The sequence below is a fragment of the Cottoperca gobio genome, chromosome 17 (genome assembly GCF_900634415.1).
Source record: "Cottoperca gobio chromosome 17, fCotGob3.1, whole genome shotgun sequence".
Lineage (NCBI taxonomy): Eukaryota > Metazoa > Chordata > Actinopteri > Perciformes > Bovichtidae > Cottoperca > Cottoperca gobio.
In genome coordinates, this window is record NC_041371.1 from 17,479,776 (window position 1) to 17,494,996 (window position 15,221).

The window sequence follows — 15,221 nt, forward strand, 5'->3', positions numbered from 1 at the left end:
ACGAGGGGCCAGTTAATAAACATCATTTGTCAGATCAAATAAAACATTAAATGGCCTATAGTTTATCTTTTCTTAAAATGTCTTTACTTTCAAATGAACAGTTTTATTAGATCCATGGATCCTCCCCGGGCAATTTCTTTTGTAATAAAAACAAAAAGCTTAATTTGTCAATTTTTATTATTTTTTTTATATATATGTTCTGGTGTCTTATTTACATTAAAAGTAAAAAATAGTGAATCACTTTGTTTTCATTGTGAATTAAAAAAGGTCGGCAGGTAGGTCAAATGTTGACCACCCGTTAGTATCTCCATACAGAGCACAAACCAGGTGATGTTAGTAACAACTCAGCCTTTCCTCTGGCGCTACCCTCAGGACAAACCTAGTATTTTAGAATAACCAACATTTTCTTTCTGGCTTTATCGTTTGTGTCTGTGATGGAGGATGAATTACATTGTTGTTACAAATAATAAAACATACTTGCTTTTTGACAAAGTTGTTGGTTAGTTAGAAGCAGTTAATCTTTTACACATTGAATTTAACTGTACAGCTATAAAAAACAAAATCTTACAAAAGTGATACCTTGAATTGAATAATTCTGGAGATGTCTCATTACACTCAGTATTACCAGCTTTATGCAGACTGAACTTAATAAAAAGAAAAAGTAAAACTGTATCATGCAGAAGTACACCTCCACACAGACACACGTTATCACACCCAAATGCTATCTTACATTTTCATGTGAACTTGAGTAGACTTTAATCTTAGTCAATCCAAGTCTACATTTTAATTATGTATATTCACTTTACATGCAACAGTACAGCATACACAAGACTGGAATTTGCATGTTGTTAATTGGGATATAATTTACTAACACAACCTGATCTTAGACTTGAATAAGTCACAATTTCCACTACAGGTAAACAACATACTAATGCTGTCTTTATCAAAAAATAATTGCATATATAATTTTATGGAAAAGAAACAAACGTGTTTACGCCAACCGATTAACCAATAAAAAATGAAAGACAAGATTTATTTTGTCAAACTATTTCCACATTTCTACAGAGGGGGGCGGTATTGCAACATTAGCTGGATGCTGTCCACCGTTCAGCAACACAAAGAAGAAGCAATGGGGCGGTGTGGTAACAGTCCACCAACCTGTCTGCACAGTGTGTCATAGTTTACAGGCTGGCTTTGCTCATTTAAGCGCCCTGTAGCTTGTCTATTATCCTTTTTTATAACAGCCAAATGAACCGACCGTCAACGTTACAGAACAACAGTTGATACTCTCGCATACAGAAATGGCAGACGATGAAATAGACTACAATATTGTGTTTCCAGATGCGGGAACATCGGGTGAGCATCATTGCATTGTACTGTATGTTCATACCTCAGTTAGCTTAGCGTGCATGCTAACACTTGTCTTACAAAACAGGCGTGTATTTCAGTCGGCTGTTAGCTTAGCTTGCTAACTCCGTTGAGCTGTGTGACTGCTTTTCGTGCTGTTTTATCGTCTGCCCTGTTTTCAGAGAGACACTGGCAGGGGACAAAGGAGCCAGTTGTGATTCTGTTGGGCTGGGCTGGCTGCAAAGACAAACACCTCTCCAAGTACAGCTCCATCTACAACGAACAGGTGAACACTAAGACATTCTGCTTACTGTTTTGTCCATTTAGCAACATTGTGGCATTATAGAAGCAGTATAAACTCGTATGTATTCTTTTTTTCTTTGTTTTTCTCACTTTTAGGGATGTGTCACCATCCGCTACACAGCTCCCCTGAAGACAGTCTTCATCTCAGAGTCGTTTGGCTACAAGGAGCTGAGCAGTACGGCCCTTAAGTTGCTGGAGATCCTCTATGACTATGAGGTGGAAAACAGTCCTATTTTCTTTCACATATTCAGTAACGGTGGCTTCATGCTGTACCGTTACATTATAGATTTGTTGCACAATGATAAACAGTTCAGTTCCTTGTGTGTTATTGGGGCCTTAGTGGACAGTGCTCCAGGTAGTGGGAATGTTCGTGGGGCCCTGCGTGCACTGACGGCCACCCTGGGGCCCAAAATAATTCCAGTTTTAAGGTACGCCCTCTTAGCCCTTTTCGCAGTGACTGTTTTCCTGTTGCGAGTCGTGCTGTACCCCTTGACCAAGTACATCCACAAGAACCACTACGACGCAGTGCAGGAGAGGCCGCCCGCCTGGCCTCATTTATACCTGTACTCCAGAGCCGACCAGGTGATCAGGCACAGGGACATAGAGCTCTTTGTGGAGACCCTGAATCGGAAAGGCGTCCCAGTGGACACTTACGATTTTGTTTCCAGTCCCCACGTCGGACATTTCCGGGATTTTCCTGAGCAGTATGCTCTTAAGTGCCGCGATTTCTTGGTTGCTTGCATGAAGGACTTGAAGGAGATGAAGAAGAGACAGAGGGTTCAGAATCAATAGATATTGTTAAGCACTTAACAACTTAAGTTTTTCTCAGTGGTCTGAAAAATCGGTTCGAAATGAGGCCGGACGTTTTTCCAACACAGCTGGAATTTGATCTAACATAGTGCAGGATTTTGACAATGTTCTTTTCGTCCCATTGCACGTAATGGGAAGTTTCCACAGATGTTGTCAAGGTGTACTAACCCATGTCTGGAAACCCAGCCGTATGAAACGCTAATAATAAGGACAAAAGGCCTAACTCTGCCTACTCAAAGTGTTTGCAACAGTCATTAACCACGTGTACAAATAACAATATAAACAATTGCTTTACACTGGAAAATAAATCCTTTAGGGTCATTTAAATGGTATTTATTATTGCTGTGAAATGTGATGAATTGTACATTAGTAGTAGTGAGTCTAAGAGCTAGGCTGCGTATTGGATAATGATCATTTGTATTTTCTATTTATAATAATTACAATGTATTTGTGGTTTTAATTTCAAAATGTGAACACAAGAGCGCTTACAATGAAGACAACTGTCAAAAATGAATGGAATTTGTTCATTCATTAATTTTTTATTAATATAAAAAGTGTCAATTGTTGCCTTTTTTTTTTAAATAGCAAATGCCTTTTTGGTCCATAAATTGTAGAATTCCCAGCCTTAATAACACAATTGATTTACGTCAAGGAAAAGTTGATTGACAATGAATGTATATGTCCAGCAAAGCTACTGTGTTCTTATTAACGAATGTGCCTTCAATAAATTGGAAAGCTCAATGAAACGTTTGTCAGCCTATTTTCTTTTTAATGATTCCAACTGCTATCACATAATCACACGAAGGATTTGAACAGCTTTGTCCGTTTCTATGCATTCCTTGGAAAATGGAGAAATGTGAGTGTCACTCCAGATGCAGTAGGAAAGTAGTTATACACCCCCAAGTGTAATATGAAAAATACAGTTGTATACATACTACATCATGTAAGGGGACGGGTAGGATCATTGCCAATCATGCCTGGTGTTTCATAAACCGCTGAACTAACATCCTCTGGGTTTACAGAATATTCCTCAGTGGTGTCAATCATAGCAAAACAAAACATTCCTGAGAGCCGTGTGTTTGAGCCTTTTGTTCATCTTCAAGTTTTTCTAGAAATGTGACTGGCTTCATTACGTAAACAAACATGCTTGTCTTCAGTGTTGTGGAAATGCAGTGGCTGTGGATTTGCTCCAAAATCGGATGAAAATACATTTAAAAAAGCATCTCGTCCTCTAAATACATCGTCAGTGAGTCAGATGACTGACTGATATGGATGAAAGCTCAAATTGCACTAACTCACTCATAAATATTTGGTGCAGCCACCTAATTTGAATAAAGATGCAATTTATTAGCTGATATATTTATTCTCTATTTGTTTAAATGCGTATTTGAAATGCTTAATGTTCCGAGACAATATTTTCATTGGTGTGTGAATAATTTCTGATGGTAAAATCCTTTTTGTAAATATCAAAACACTATTTAGCCATATTGTCCTTCTCTGTAACTTTCTATAATGAGCTAAGTATGCACCATGTGTTATTCCTTGCAGGTAAACGGCTTGTTTCCAGCATGAAGTGTATCCGACACTAAACTATACAAAATGCAGGGATATTTTAGTTTAAGTAAAAGTTCATGAGTCCTGCTTTTGTTATTTCCCACAGTAGACGGGCTGTAGTCAAAACTAAGTCCTCATTTTGAGAAAGTTTATGGCAACAGTTTATTGTTTATGAGGGCTGTTTTATTTGACCTTCAGTTGAACTCTTGGCTGTTCCTTCGCTGATGACCAGAAGGACTCACTTTGTGTACGTGATCACTCGAGGGCTCACTGAAGGGAAGACATTCAGGACAAGGTGTCCGTGTGACCTCGTACCCAGAGGCGGATAAATTCCAGCCATTTCCCCTCCGCTCATCATGAGACATCAGGGACTGTTTGAAGAGCGCGGCTCTGAATTGCTCCAGCAGGGATGCTTATTGAATGTCTACGACATGTCAGAGTTGACATTTGGAAGAGCGAGTGGTTGGCATTTGTCTCTGCACCAGGCCTGGCCCTGGCACTTCATGTATCATGTAGAGCTGCTCGGAGGAAAGGGAGAAAGAGGAAAGTTTACATATCGGCACAGACAGATGAACATCGCTTACTGGAGTGCATATGAGACGGGCTGCTGCGATCCTGCTGCTGCTCTCCTGCATTGTTTCAATGACAGACGTCCTCAGTGATCCCGGTTTACTCTGAACCAAAGTACTACACAAATGTTGTTATCTTTGGAAACATGTTGGAGTCATTACATTGGAAATGTTTTGGGATTGAGAAAAACAGCATCACTACTTGAGCGAAAGTAAAGCTACATACTACAATGTAAAAATAATCCTTTACAAGTACACGTTGCATTGAAAATTACACTTAAGCAAAAGTACAGATTTATTCCAAGTATCATCCAAAATTGTGGCTTTTTATTGTATATATATTACTGCATATCTAATATATCATTGAGTTATTTAAAGAGCATTTTAATGTAATAGTTGGGCAAATTCAGATTTTCTTTTTTTTTTACTTGACCATAATTACCTAAATACTGTTGTACAAGGTTTACAATGCAGTTATAATAAATCAGAATGTAAAATGGTTTGCATATGATACTCCACAACATGCACTACTACACGATACAACTACATATGTTTCATACATAGTGAGAATCTGCAAAGTAAGTGTAGTTAGTATACGTTAGGGAGTTGTCTGCTACACAAATGTATTTGAATAAAAAGTATTTCCCTTTGTAATGTAGTGGAGTAACTATCAATTTGCATTAGATGGAAATATTTAAGTAAAAGGACTTGTACCTCTAAATTGTACTCAAGTGGAGTATTTGAGTAAATGTACTTACTTTTCACCCCTGCATCATAAATTGTATCATAGTCTTGCTATACATCTTTCTAATGGCGAACCTTTCTATCTGTTACAGTAGGAGGAGAGGCACAGGTGAAACTAATAATTCAACTGGCACACCTGAAAGGAACGCAGCTCGCAATAAAGCTGAAATAACTGATTTTCTTTTGACAATTGAAGGAACAAGTTCCGAACCTTTTATGTTGATTTAGAAAACCTGTAAGCATACAGTTGCCTTTTTTACACATCCATCATTCATTTGGAGTCGTGTTTGTGTCCACTCGATGTATGCAAGTCAAACATTGACTCTATTTAAACTCTGTTTTTGAACATTAATGCTCCACTATGTTCATCAGCTAGTCTGTAACTGCGTCTGTCTGCTGTTTGGTGCCGGACAGGTTAGTGTTTCTTTTTTTTTTTTTTTTGCTCTTTGGCTGAAAACGGCCGCTGTGAGAGTGAACCAGAACAGTAAAGCTAAACAATGACAAACAAAACTATAAAGCTCCGTATTTTCGAGGTCAGATGCAGGTTCAGGTGATAATTCTCTGTAGGTTCATCACTAAGAGCGACCCCCTTTTCACTTTGTCACTTGATACATTGCTATTCTAAAAATATAAATGATAACTGCTTTAAAGACAGAAATGTCTGAGAGAAAAAAGGAGATTTCTGGCTGGAGATTTGACTCTGGGATCATTTAAAGACTTTTCTGCAAACAATTTAAATATCTTCTGTGGTTTAAACACGAGATGGTTTACATTTATTCACTTCATTAAGTCGTACAATACATGTCATGTTGGTGGATCAGGGTGGGTTAGGAAAGTAGACAAAGTACATTTACTCAAGAACTGTACTTTACTTGAGTATTTTCATTTTCTGCTAATTTATTCTTATATTAATAATATTAATATTATATTATAATATTATTAATATAATATCTAATATTGTAGTATTCTCTCCAGTGTATTTATCTGATATTTTTAGGTACTTTACAGATTAGGATATGTACTACAAAATATAATCAACAAATACATTTTCATATATTATTACAGGATAAGAGAAGTAATACTTTATTGATCTCCAGGGGGAAAGACAAACTGCTCAGCAGTATATAAAGTACCTAAATGATCTCCACCTTTACCAGCTTTAAGTGATGAACACATTTATGCATCAATTATAATCCAATAACATACATTATTCTGAAATGTGAGTTATTTTACTTTTGTACTTTTTACTTTTTGTGGATGTATACCGTTTACATGTATTTCTACACTGTGGTATTATTACATTTACGTAAGTACTTTCTCCACCACTGTAAGAGGTTACAATGGCTGTGAACCCACATTGCAAAAATAGGTATAATTTACAATAAAATCCTCATGCAATTTAACAAAGCACCACCATATCAATACAACTATCAGATTCCATGTACAGTGATTTAATCAGATCAATAAACAGAGTTTGTATCCAACTGACACCTGACACTTACTGAGGCAAATACAAATAACTGAATGAAGTTTCCATCCATGCAGTGTCATTAATCCTCCTGAAGGGGGCAGCATTGACTCACAGTTCACCATCATGCAACGTCTCACTGAGGCCTCAACTGAGCATTAAGCTGACTACAATCAGGTTCAGCAGTGGATGTTTTATTCTGAGCTCCTGAGGGATGAAAGCTGTGAAACGATACCTCCAGAAGATATTCCCCTGCATGTTCGCACTGCTTTGAATGGGCAGGAAAATTAAAGGTTCTGGTGGTTTAATGTATGCACCAGGAAATAACATCTTCATATTCAAATTGTTGGGGGTATTCTGCGATATTACCTTCTCTTGTCTTGTAAATGTTCTGACATTACAGGTGATACACAAGAGAACTGAGCTTTAAGTACAGAAAGAATAAGTCTTTTCAGTTAAGGATGCGAGATAGAGGCAAGAAAAGAGACTAGCTCGAGAATGAATGGATGGGAAGAAAACGTCATAACCCCCCCACCCCCCTCAGAAACGCACTGAGAGAAGAAATTACCCCATGGAAGTTAATGAAGTCTCACAAGTTGATGAGGGGAAAATTGCGGCGAAGAGGGGTCAGCGCTTTCTCTTTAGCCTTTCCCTCTTCCACAGAAAATGGCTGCGGTCAAGATCCATACTTTTAGAGGACGCCAAGCACTCCAGCGCAGAGATGGAGTGAGAGAGATGGGGGACGGGGGTGGGTGGGGGTGGGGGGGCTCCAAGATTAATGGTATTAAGTGGTGGCACTTGGCAATGCGGTAACATATCGTCTATGTTCTCTATTCCACACTGATAGTTTCATAGACCTTGGCTTTACACATTGACTTTTAGCGGTGATTTACAGGATTCAAATAATCCCAGTGGCTTTTCATCATCTCAAGACCTGCGAGCATCTTCAGCGGGGAGTCAAATAAGTGCCGGTTTTATCTGAAAATACAATCAAAACCTTAAAAAGTTGCCAATGTTTCCCTTCTGCACTTTTGATCGCTGGCTATCATGCAAAGCCCCAAAATGCACTTTCTTTCAGAGATCCGTTTGTTCTCGGCAACAGTTTCCTCTTGGTTTTAATGTCACTCCAAATCGATTTTTATTTTTGTATTTATGTACATGTTGACATTTTGGATGCTTCCTTGTGAACCCCCTTTCTAGATCATTGCATAGGGAAGTGTTTTATCTGACAGGCACACACAGTAACAGATAGGATCTAATGGCAAAGCTCTGGGCCTCTTTCTCTGGTGATTTGAAGTGATTTTGTATAATGTTTGACATTTTGATTTTAAGTCTGACATACTGTGATTTTATGGCCAATGATGATGATTATTTTGCTTTGCCCTTTACACGCTAGTCTGCAATACTGCTACAAGAATGTATGGTACTGGTAATAATGTTTTTTTAAATCTAAAATGTGTTTTTTTATGTTGGGATTTGTGGTAATATCTGAGATAGATTCATAGATAGATTTTTCATTACTACATCCATCCTTGTAATCTTCAGAGTCCTCCCATTCTTATCTCTTCATACACACACACACATACCCAGGTGTGTCAGGCTGTATTTCCCAGGCGACACAAGCGGCGTCGAAACCTCGACTTTCTCTCCGGCACCGCGGGGCCAGCCTTGTGATCAAGTTGAGCGGGGAGCCGACGAGAAGTCACTCAAGTCGCCCTCTCTTCCCTCTAATGAGCAAAGTGTCTCGAGGAAGCCGAGTCCGAGACGGCATGGTAGCTCCCACACACACAAGTGCGCTCACACAAAGAGGAACTAATGCGTCAATGGGCTGAAATCCTAAGGATCAGGACCAAAGTCCCGTCCGCCTTTGAGTAACTTTAAAAGGTCTCCTGGTGTTTTGGATTGAAGAATGAAGAGAAAATCGATGTGTGTGTCTGTATGTGTGTGTGAGAAGGGAATCGGCTTGTTGGACCAGACAGGGAGCCGTCATCAAAATCTCCCCTGGTCTATATCTCAGCCCTTCAGCCCTCTACTTAAGACCAAAAGAGGCACACAAAAAAAGCGATGGAATGTTAGATTAAGGGGGGAAAAAAGCCAGAGAGACATAGAGGGAGAGGAAGATCGAGAGTGAGAGGAACAGCAGTGTAGAAACCCCTCAGCGTGTGTGCAGCCTCTCTCCCATCGTGTGGTGCAGCAGGATGCCTCTCTCAGCCTATTCAAAGCGAGTGTGTGTTAGTGGAGGAGTGTGTGTATGTGTGTGTGTGTGTGCGCGTGTGTGTGTGTGTTTCTTCACAGATGTCCTTGAACAGAACCCCCTCGGCTCTGCGGATCCCTGCTGCCACTGGAGAACATTTGACAAGCAGCAGGCTCTTGTTAGAGCGCTGTCAAATTAAAGGTGTGTGCGTGTAGGTCTGAGGAAGTGTGTGTGTGTGTGTGTGTGTGTGTGTGTGTGTGTGTGTGTGTGTTTCAGAAGCCCTATTCAGAGCCCTGTCAAATTAAAACTACCAAACAAACTGTGCGTGTCACACAGACAGGCCAAGTCCCGTGTATGATGGCAGTGGTAGGCCTTGGGCTGCTTTGTCTGTGTTTGTTTGTGGGTGACGGTGTGTGTGTGTGTGTGTGTGTGTGTGTGTGTGTGTGTGTGTGTGTGTGTGTGTGTGTGTGTGTGTGTGTGTGTGTGTGTGTGTGAGAGAGAGTGTGAGAGAGAGAGAGAGAGAGACTTGGATTTTGTGGCACCTTTTTTTTACATGCATCTTTCACTTGTTTGCAATAAACACATACACACATTGGTGTGGAGGAAGAATCTAATGAGGTGTGTCTAAAGGTAAAACATAGTGTCACACACACACATTCAACCTCAACATACTGTAGACTTATATCTCCATTCAGATGATTATGCAGGAGTTCAAAGGTCTAAAATCCACAAGCTCTTGTAAAACAAGCAATTATTACTTTTATTTAAAAGAAATTAAATCAGTGATTACTATTTATTAATTTCAGTGTGAACTGAAATGAATCATGTTTACTATTTTACTTTATCTATTTATTAATGTAATGCTCAGGAATGAAGACACATTAGTTTGTACCTGTATTCACAAAAATGTGTCAAAGCAACAAAATGACCAAAAAAACAAACAATTGTAAGACACTGATGTGGGTGAGTAGACGGGCGATTGACTGTTTTTCCTGGACAAGGTCAGGGTCCTTGAACACAACACAAGCGGAACATGCCATCACGTGGTCACGTCATGTCAAAAAACTTCAATATTAAATGAGACTGTCGTTGACATCAGTGAACGCAGCATGACGAGTGTAAAACAGAGAAAGGTGGATGCGGAATGTCACTTTCCAGGAGAAATGGACGAACAATTATTTATTTGAGGAAGTAAAAGGCCAGTGTGCCTAGTTTGTGCAGACGTGTTTGCGGTGAAACATGAAACATGTCAAACTGCATCGAGCTGAAAGGACGAGTGCGTTTGTATAAAGTTAATGCTCTTCGGCAGAGTTTGGCCCAACAAGCAGCTCTCTGCAGAGCAGTGGTCTTCACTATTTTTTACGTGAGAGCCACATTGACAGGACAAAGTCAATAGGAGAGCCACTTTTACCGCAAAGTATGAAAAGCTACATCCAGTCATAAAAAGCACATCTGCTTATTAATCTGTCATCCCACCGAGAACATACAATATGCAATGCAGCCAACCAATACATTCAATACAAACAGGATTATCTTAATACTGGGATGATGTTGTCAAACCAATATTTCTGCTGAAGCCAAAAAGCAGTGTTTCACAATTTTTGAGTCTGAGAAGGTTTTTTTGCCCGAGCCAAAATCCATGCGATCTCAAAAGTTGCCTCAGTTAATCGTTCAGCTGTATTAGTTGTCATGTGTATGAACCTTTGTTGTCCAGAAAGAGAAGAAGAAAGGTGCTCTATATATATATTTTTTTTTTTTTACTAATTTCTCTTCCAGGTGCGTAAATTTCGTTGAATTTTGGACGCGTCGTTTAGAAATGCCGCTCCAAATGACTTCTCTTGAAACCAGAGCGGGTCTGTTTGCACATTAAGCACAAAGGGTTCGACTCGTGGAGGACAAATACACATTTCTGTCCACTTTTCTTGAAATGTCCTATGCTCGTCTGGTATGGCTCGTACCTTTCTTTTTTAAGCAGCTGTTGTCTGTCCACAAACCACATCTCCAGCATCTTCCTCTCGATTCCGCTGTGGTTTGATGATCCAAAGACAAATCTTAATTTTCCTCGTGCGTCACGCTTTGTTTCTGTCCACCTGGTGTGCAACTATTTTCTTAATAAGAAATCCATTTTACGTCTGTAGAAACACATGCAAACTAGCATGAAATGGTGAAACGAGTCGACCTGGAGCCAAGCTAACTCGAGTATGAAGTGCCAGGTTGGTCGTAGTATCCTCCAATTTAAATGTTCCAATTTAGCGATCTAAATAATTTTTTTGCAAATGTCCATATTCATGAGCATGCTTATGATAACATATTTTTAATGACCTTAAGTTTATTATTTTATATACTAGCCCACCATTTATCTACCCGTCCAAGAGCACATTCACCATTGTAGCGATGGATAGAACGGCAAAACTGGCAACTCCGCAGTGAGTCCGTGTTCCGCTGAGCAAGTTTAAATATCTTGTTTCTAGTCTATATTTACATCTTTTATCAATTATTATTATCAATTATTTGTATTATTTGTAGGCTAATGGAGCAGACACTGTGTTTTAATGGGTTGTATGTAATAGCCCTGCTTGTTTTTAGTGTTTTTATGAAATATCTGTATTGACTGCCTAGTCATATCTATCACCTCTTTATTTAGCCCACTGCCATGCGAGCCACCAATTAAAGCTTGGCGAGCCGCAGGAGGCTCGCGAGCCGCGCAATGAGTAACACTGCTCCAGAGTGTAACATACAAACATGGAGAGGTAGAGAGGTAGACCACCACACCAAGAACAGACTGTTCCACCACTGCTGTGCAATTATCACTGCCATTTACAATACTCACTTTTTATAATTTGTGCAATATTCACTTTATTTTCTATCAACCACTTGGTACTTACCGGTAGATTATGTTTTTATTCTATTTAATTATTGTGTACTGCCTTTTTACTTCATATGTTACAACATACATTTCCCCGTTGTGGGACTAATAAAGGATTTCTGATTTCTGATAAAACAGAAAGATACATGGATAAAATAGTTGCTTTTTTGCATTTAGCATAAAAGAAAAGTGAAATGAGTGATCTTAAAAATGTTTTGCAGAGGTTATGAATTCAATAATTAGTATGGCCCTCGAAGGATGTTGTAAAAAGAAAAATGGCCCTTGATAGGAAAAAGGTTCCCCACCCCTGATTTACAGGATGTCCCACTGTGTGTGTGTGTGTGTGTGTGTGTGTGTGTGTGTGTGTGTGTGTGTGTGTACGTGTGTGTGTGTGTGTGTGTGTGTGTGTGTGTGTGTGTGTGTTTGTTTGTTTGTACACTTACATGGACAAAATATACTCACAATGACCAAAATGTGTACAATTTGCAGGTAATCTCCAATTAAAGAATTTGTATTTCGGATTTATTACATTGGAATTAGGCCGGCAGAGTAGAGCGGTGGGACCCGAAGCAACCGGCTGAAAGCGAATCATTTTTGTTTTTTTAGACTTGACTCTAATCCTTGCCTTTTTTTTTCCTTGTGGTTCTTTGGTTAATTTGAACTCTGATCGGGCCTCTTAACACAATTACATAAAACGAGGGGCGATAAATTAATATGGTGGGACAGACAGAAGGCGGACAGATGCAGTTACATAAACAAAAGTCAAACTTGGAAAATACAGAAAGCTGACTGCAGCTCACATCTCGACAAACACCACAACAATAGGCTGTAGCTTAGCAACCGGACTGGAAGCAGGGGGGAACCACTAGCGTGATCTGGCCAAGAAAGCACGTAGCTCGCCGTGAAAACCCCAAATTGTAGTTTTTACAGCTTTCATTTTTTGTACAGATTAAACAAACAAGATTTTCCGTGTTCATTAGTCAGCTTTACAGGCTTGTTTGTGGATTTGTTTTGAACCTTTGGAAAGAGCCAAGCTAACTGTTTCTCAGTGTTGTGGTCTTTATGTTGCACTAGGCTAAGTGCCTGCTAGCTCTAGTGTCGTATTTAGCGTACAGATACTAGATCGGTATTGATCTTTTCATCTAACTTGTGGTAAGAAAATAAACACGTGTATTTCCCTAATTGTCAAACTGTTCCTTTAAAGTTCTCACGAGACAAAAAGCTTGAAAGGGTGATGGTTAGGATTAGGAGTAACGGCTAAAGTAAACCATGTAATGGAGAGTTGAATTTAAGAAAAAGGATACTCATTTGAAATAGTATTACCATTATATGTGTGTGTGTGTGTGTGTGTGTGTGTGTGTGTGTGTGTGTGTGTGTGTGTGTGTGTGTGTGTTTGCTTACCCGAGTGTGTATGTACGAATGTGTGCATAGTGTTTTGTACGTACACTACAGAGGCTGTGCTAGTGTTTTAACTTTCCCTCCATTAGCAAAATGTTATGATTTATGCAGTTGCTGGCAGACTAATATCTTTAGAAGTTTTTTTTTTTCCTTTATCTTGTAGCTGGGAAGCCGATTCATCTTAAAGAGTGATGAGGGGAGGTTGCTCTCTATGCAAAACGCATTAAAGCTAAATGAGGAGTCTATTACTCAAATCTGGCTGATAATCCGTTAGCTAAAGACCCCTGGCCGCTAACTAAGCAGATTAAGATATGTCATTGCCACCGCGACCAGGATGACAATAGTACACTACTTATATTCTCTCTCTCACACACATACACACACATACACACACACACACACACACACACACACACACACACACACACATAACCACACTTCTGCTTGGCATTCTGCACACTCACACACACACATACTGACGTATGCACATAATATGGTCAGTTAATCCCACACTTTCTCACATACACACACATAGACATTTAGAGACACACACGCGCGCACACATCGCTCACACCCCCACCACTTATCTACATACAGTGTCTCCTTGCCAACTCACTTCATAGAATTAATTCTCTCCTCTCCGCCCACTCTGTTGTGCTGTTTGTGAGTGAGTGTGTGTGTGTGTGTGTGTGTGTGTGTGTGTGTGTGTGTGTGTGTGTGTGTGTGTGTGTGTGTGTGTGAGAGAGAGAGAGTTTGTGTGTGCGTGCGTGCGGGTGTGTGTGAAATAAATGCACAGGGGACTCATGAAGAGGCTGTGTTTGTATGAACACGGACAATTCATCATGGCTTGATTAACATACAAGATTTTTTATCTCCCTTTCTCCCACTCTCCCACTCTCTCTCTCTTTTTCTCTCTTTCTGTGCTTTGGTCCTGTGGTGATAATTACAAATAATTTATTCCTACTGGTTAATTAACTGATATCCTTTGCACAGAGTCCTGAAAATACAGGAACCATTTTGAGAAGCTCGGAGTAAACCCAAGTCAGTTGATCTTGCTGTCATTACTCAAAACAAAACAATTAATCATGGCACATGATCATGATGTTGACCTTTTTTTACCTACTGAAATTCTAATGCTTACACATACAATATCAGTTAAACTAATGCCTCTGTGTACAAGCTGCCATATTGAAGCAGGAAAACCCTAAAAATATCTTTTACTAGGTGTGTCCTGGTGGCTTAAGGATTTAAGATGCTGCCTGTCTGGTTTAGCTCTAGCCATTGTCATGTCATCGCCCCATCTCACCTAATGTCCATGTTTCATAGAAATGATATCATTTTAAATAAATGTAAACTGTGTGACCAATCATTGTGCCCTTTTCTTTTTGAGTCATCCACCATACGTAGGCCTATGCATGCACAAGCAGCCACTAGTATTGGCATCCCAAATAAGTAATTCAGGGCGGACTGTGCCCAGTGTTGTACACATTGGGACTTAAGAGGCGGTGTGGAGCCCAGCTGCAGACTGTAGATGGCCCAGGGCAGACATCAGTGTCCACATCACTCCAGACCTTGGAGCTGGTTGACCTGTGCTGGGCCTGTCTTGTTTCCAACGACCGTTTGTTACTAATTAATGGACTGGAGCCCATTCTCCAGCGCTGAGTGCAACACAAACCACATGCATTAAACATGACCATGCCTCCCTCTGCTGCCAGAGCTGGGAAGACAGAAAGATACAGAGAGAGAGGGAGAGAGGCGACAACAGAGAACAACATGCACCTGTAACACTTTAGATGAGTTAAAAATACAACAATAGGAACAAACTTACCACATTTTCATTGCACAGAAATATGCACTTCAATTCAAGTATCGGGGAAATTGATGCATGTTTCAAACTAATATCAGGAAGATATTTATGTCCCATTTCACATAAAAGCAACCTTTCTTTCAAGGTGTTGGTTATTTGCC

At 39.7% G+C, this 15,221-nt stretch overlaps 1 protein-coding gene across 1 annotated transcript; it reads left to right on the forward strand.

Annotated features, from left to right (window-relative positions):
- The first annotated feature begins 1,081 nt into the window (after positions 1-1,081).
- Positions 1,082-3,206, forward strand: tmem53 (transmembrane protein 53). The gene is made up of 3 exons (XM_029453605.1): positions 1,082-1,356; positions 1,530-1,633; positions 1,747-3,206. The coding sequence occupies exons 1-3, from the start codon at positions 1,302-1,304 to the stop codon at positions 2,440-2,442; spliced, it is 855 nt and encodes a 284-aa protein (XP_029309465.1). The 5' UTR covers positions 1,082-1,301; the 3' UTR covers positions 2,443-3,206.
- The last annotated feature ends 12,015 nt before the right edge of the window (positions 3,207-15,221 follow it).

What these genes read in the sequence shown, in the direction of transcription:
- tmem53 (XM_029453605.1), top strand. Translation starts at nt 1,302, where the DNA reads ATGGCAGACGATGAAATAGACTACAATATTGTGTTTCCAGATGCGGGA. An exon ending in TCCAGATGCGGGAACATCGG is followed by an intron (nt 1,357 to 1,529) that starts GTGAGCATCATT and finishes CCCTGTTTTCAG; the next exon opens with AGAGACACTGGCAGGGGACA. An exon ending in GCTCCATCTACAACGAACAG is followed by an intron (nt 1,634 to 1,746) that starts GTGAACACTAAG and finishes TCTCACTTTTAG; the next exon opens with GGATGTGTCACCATCCGCTA.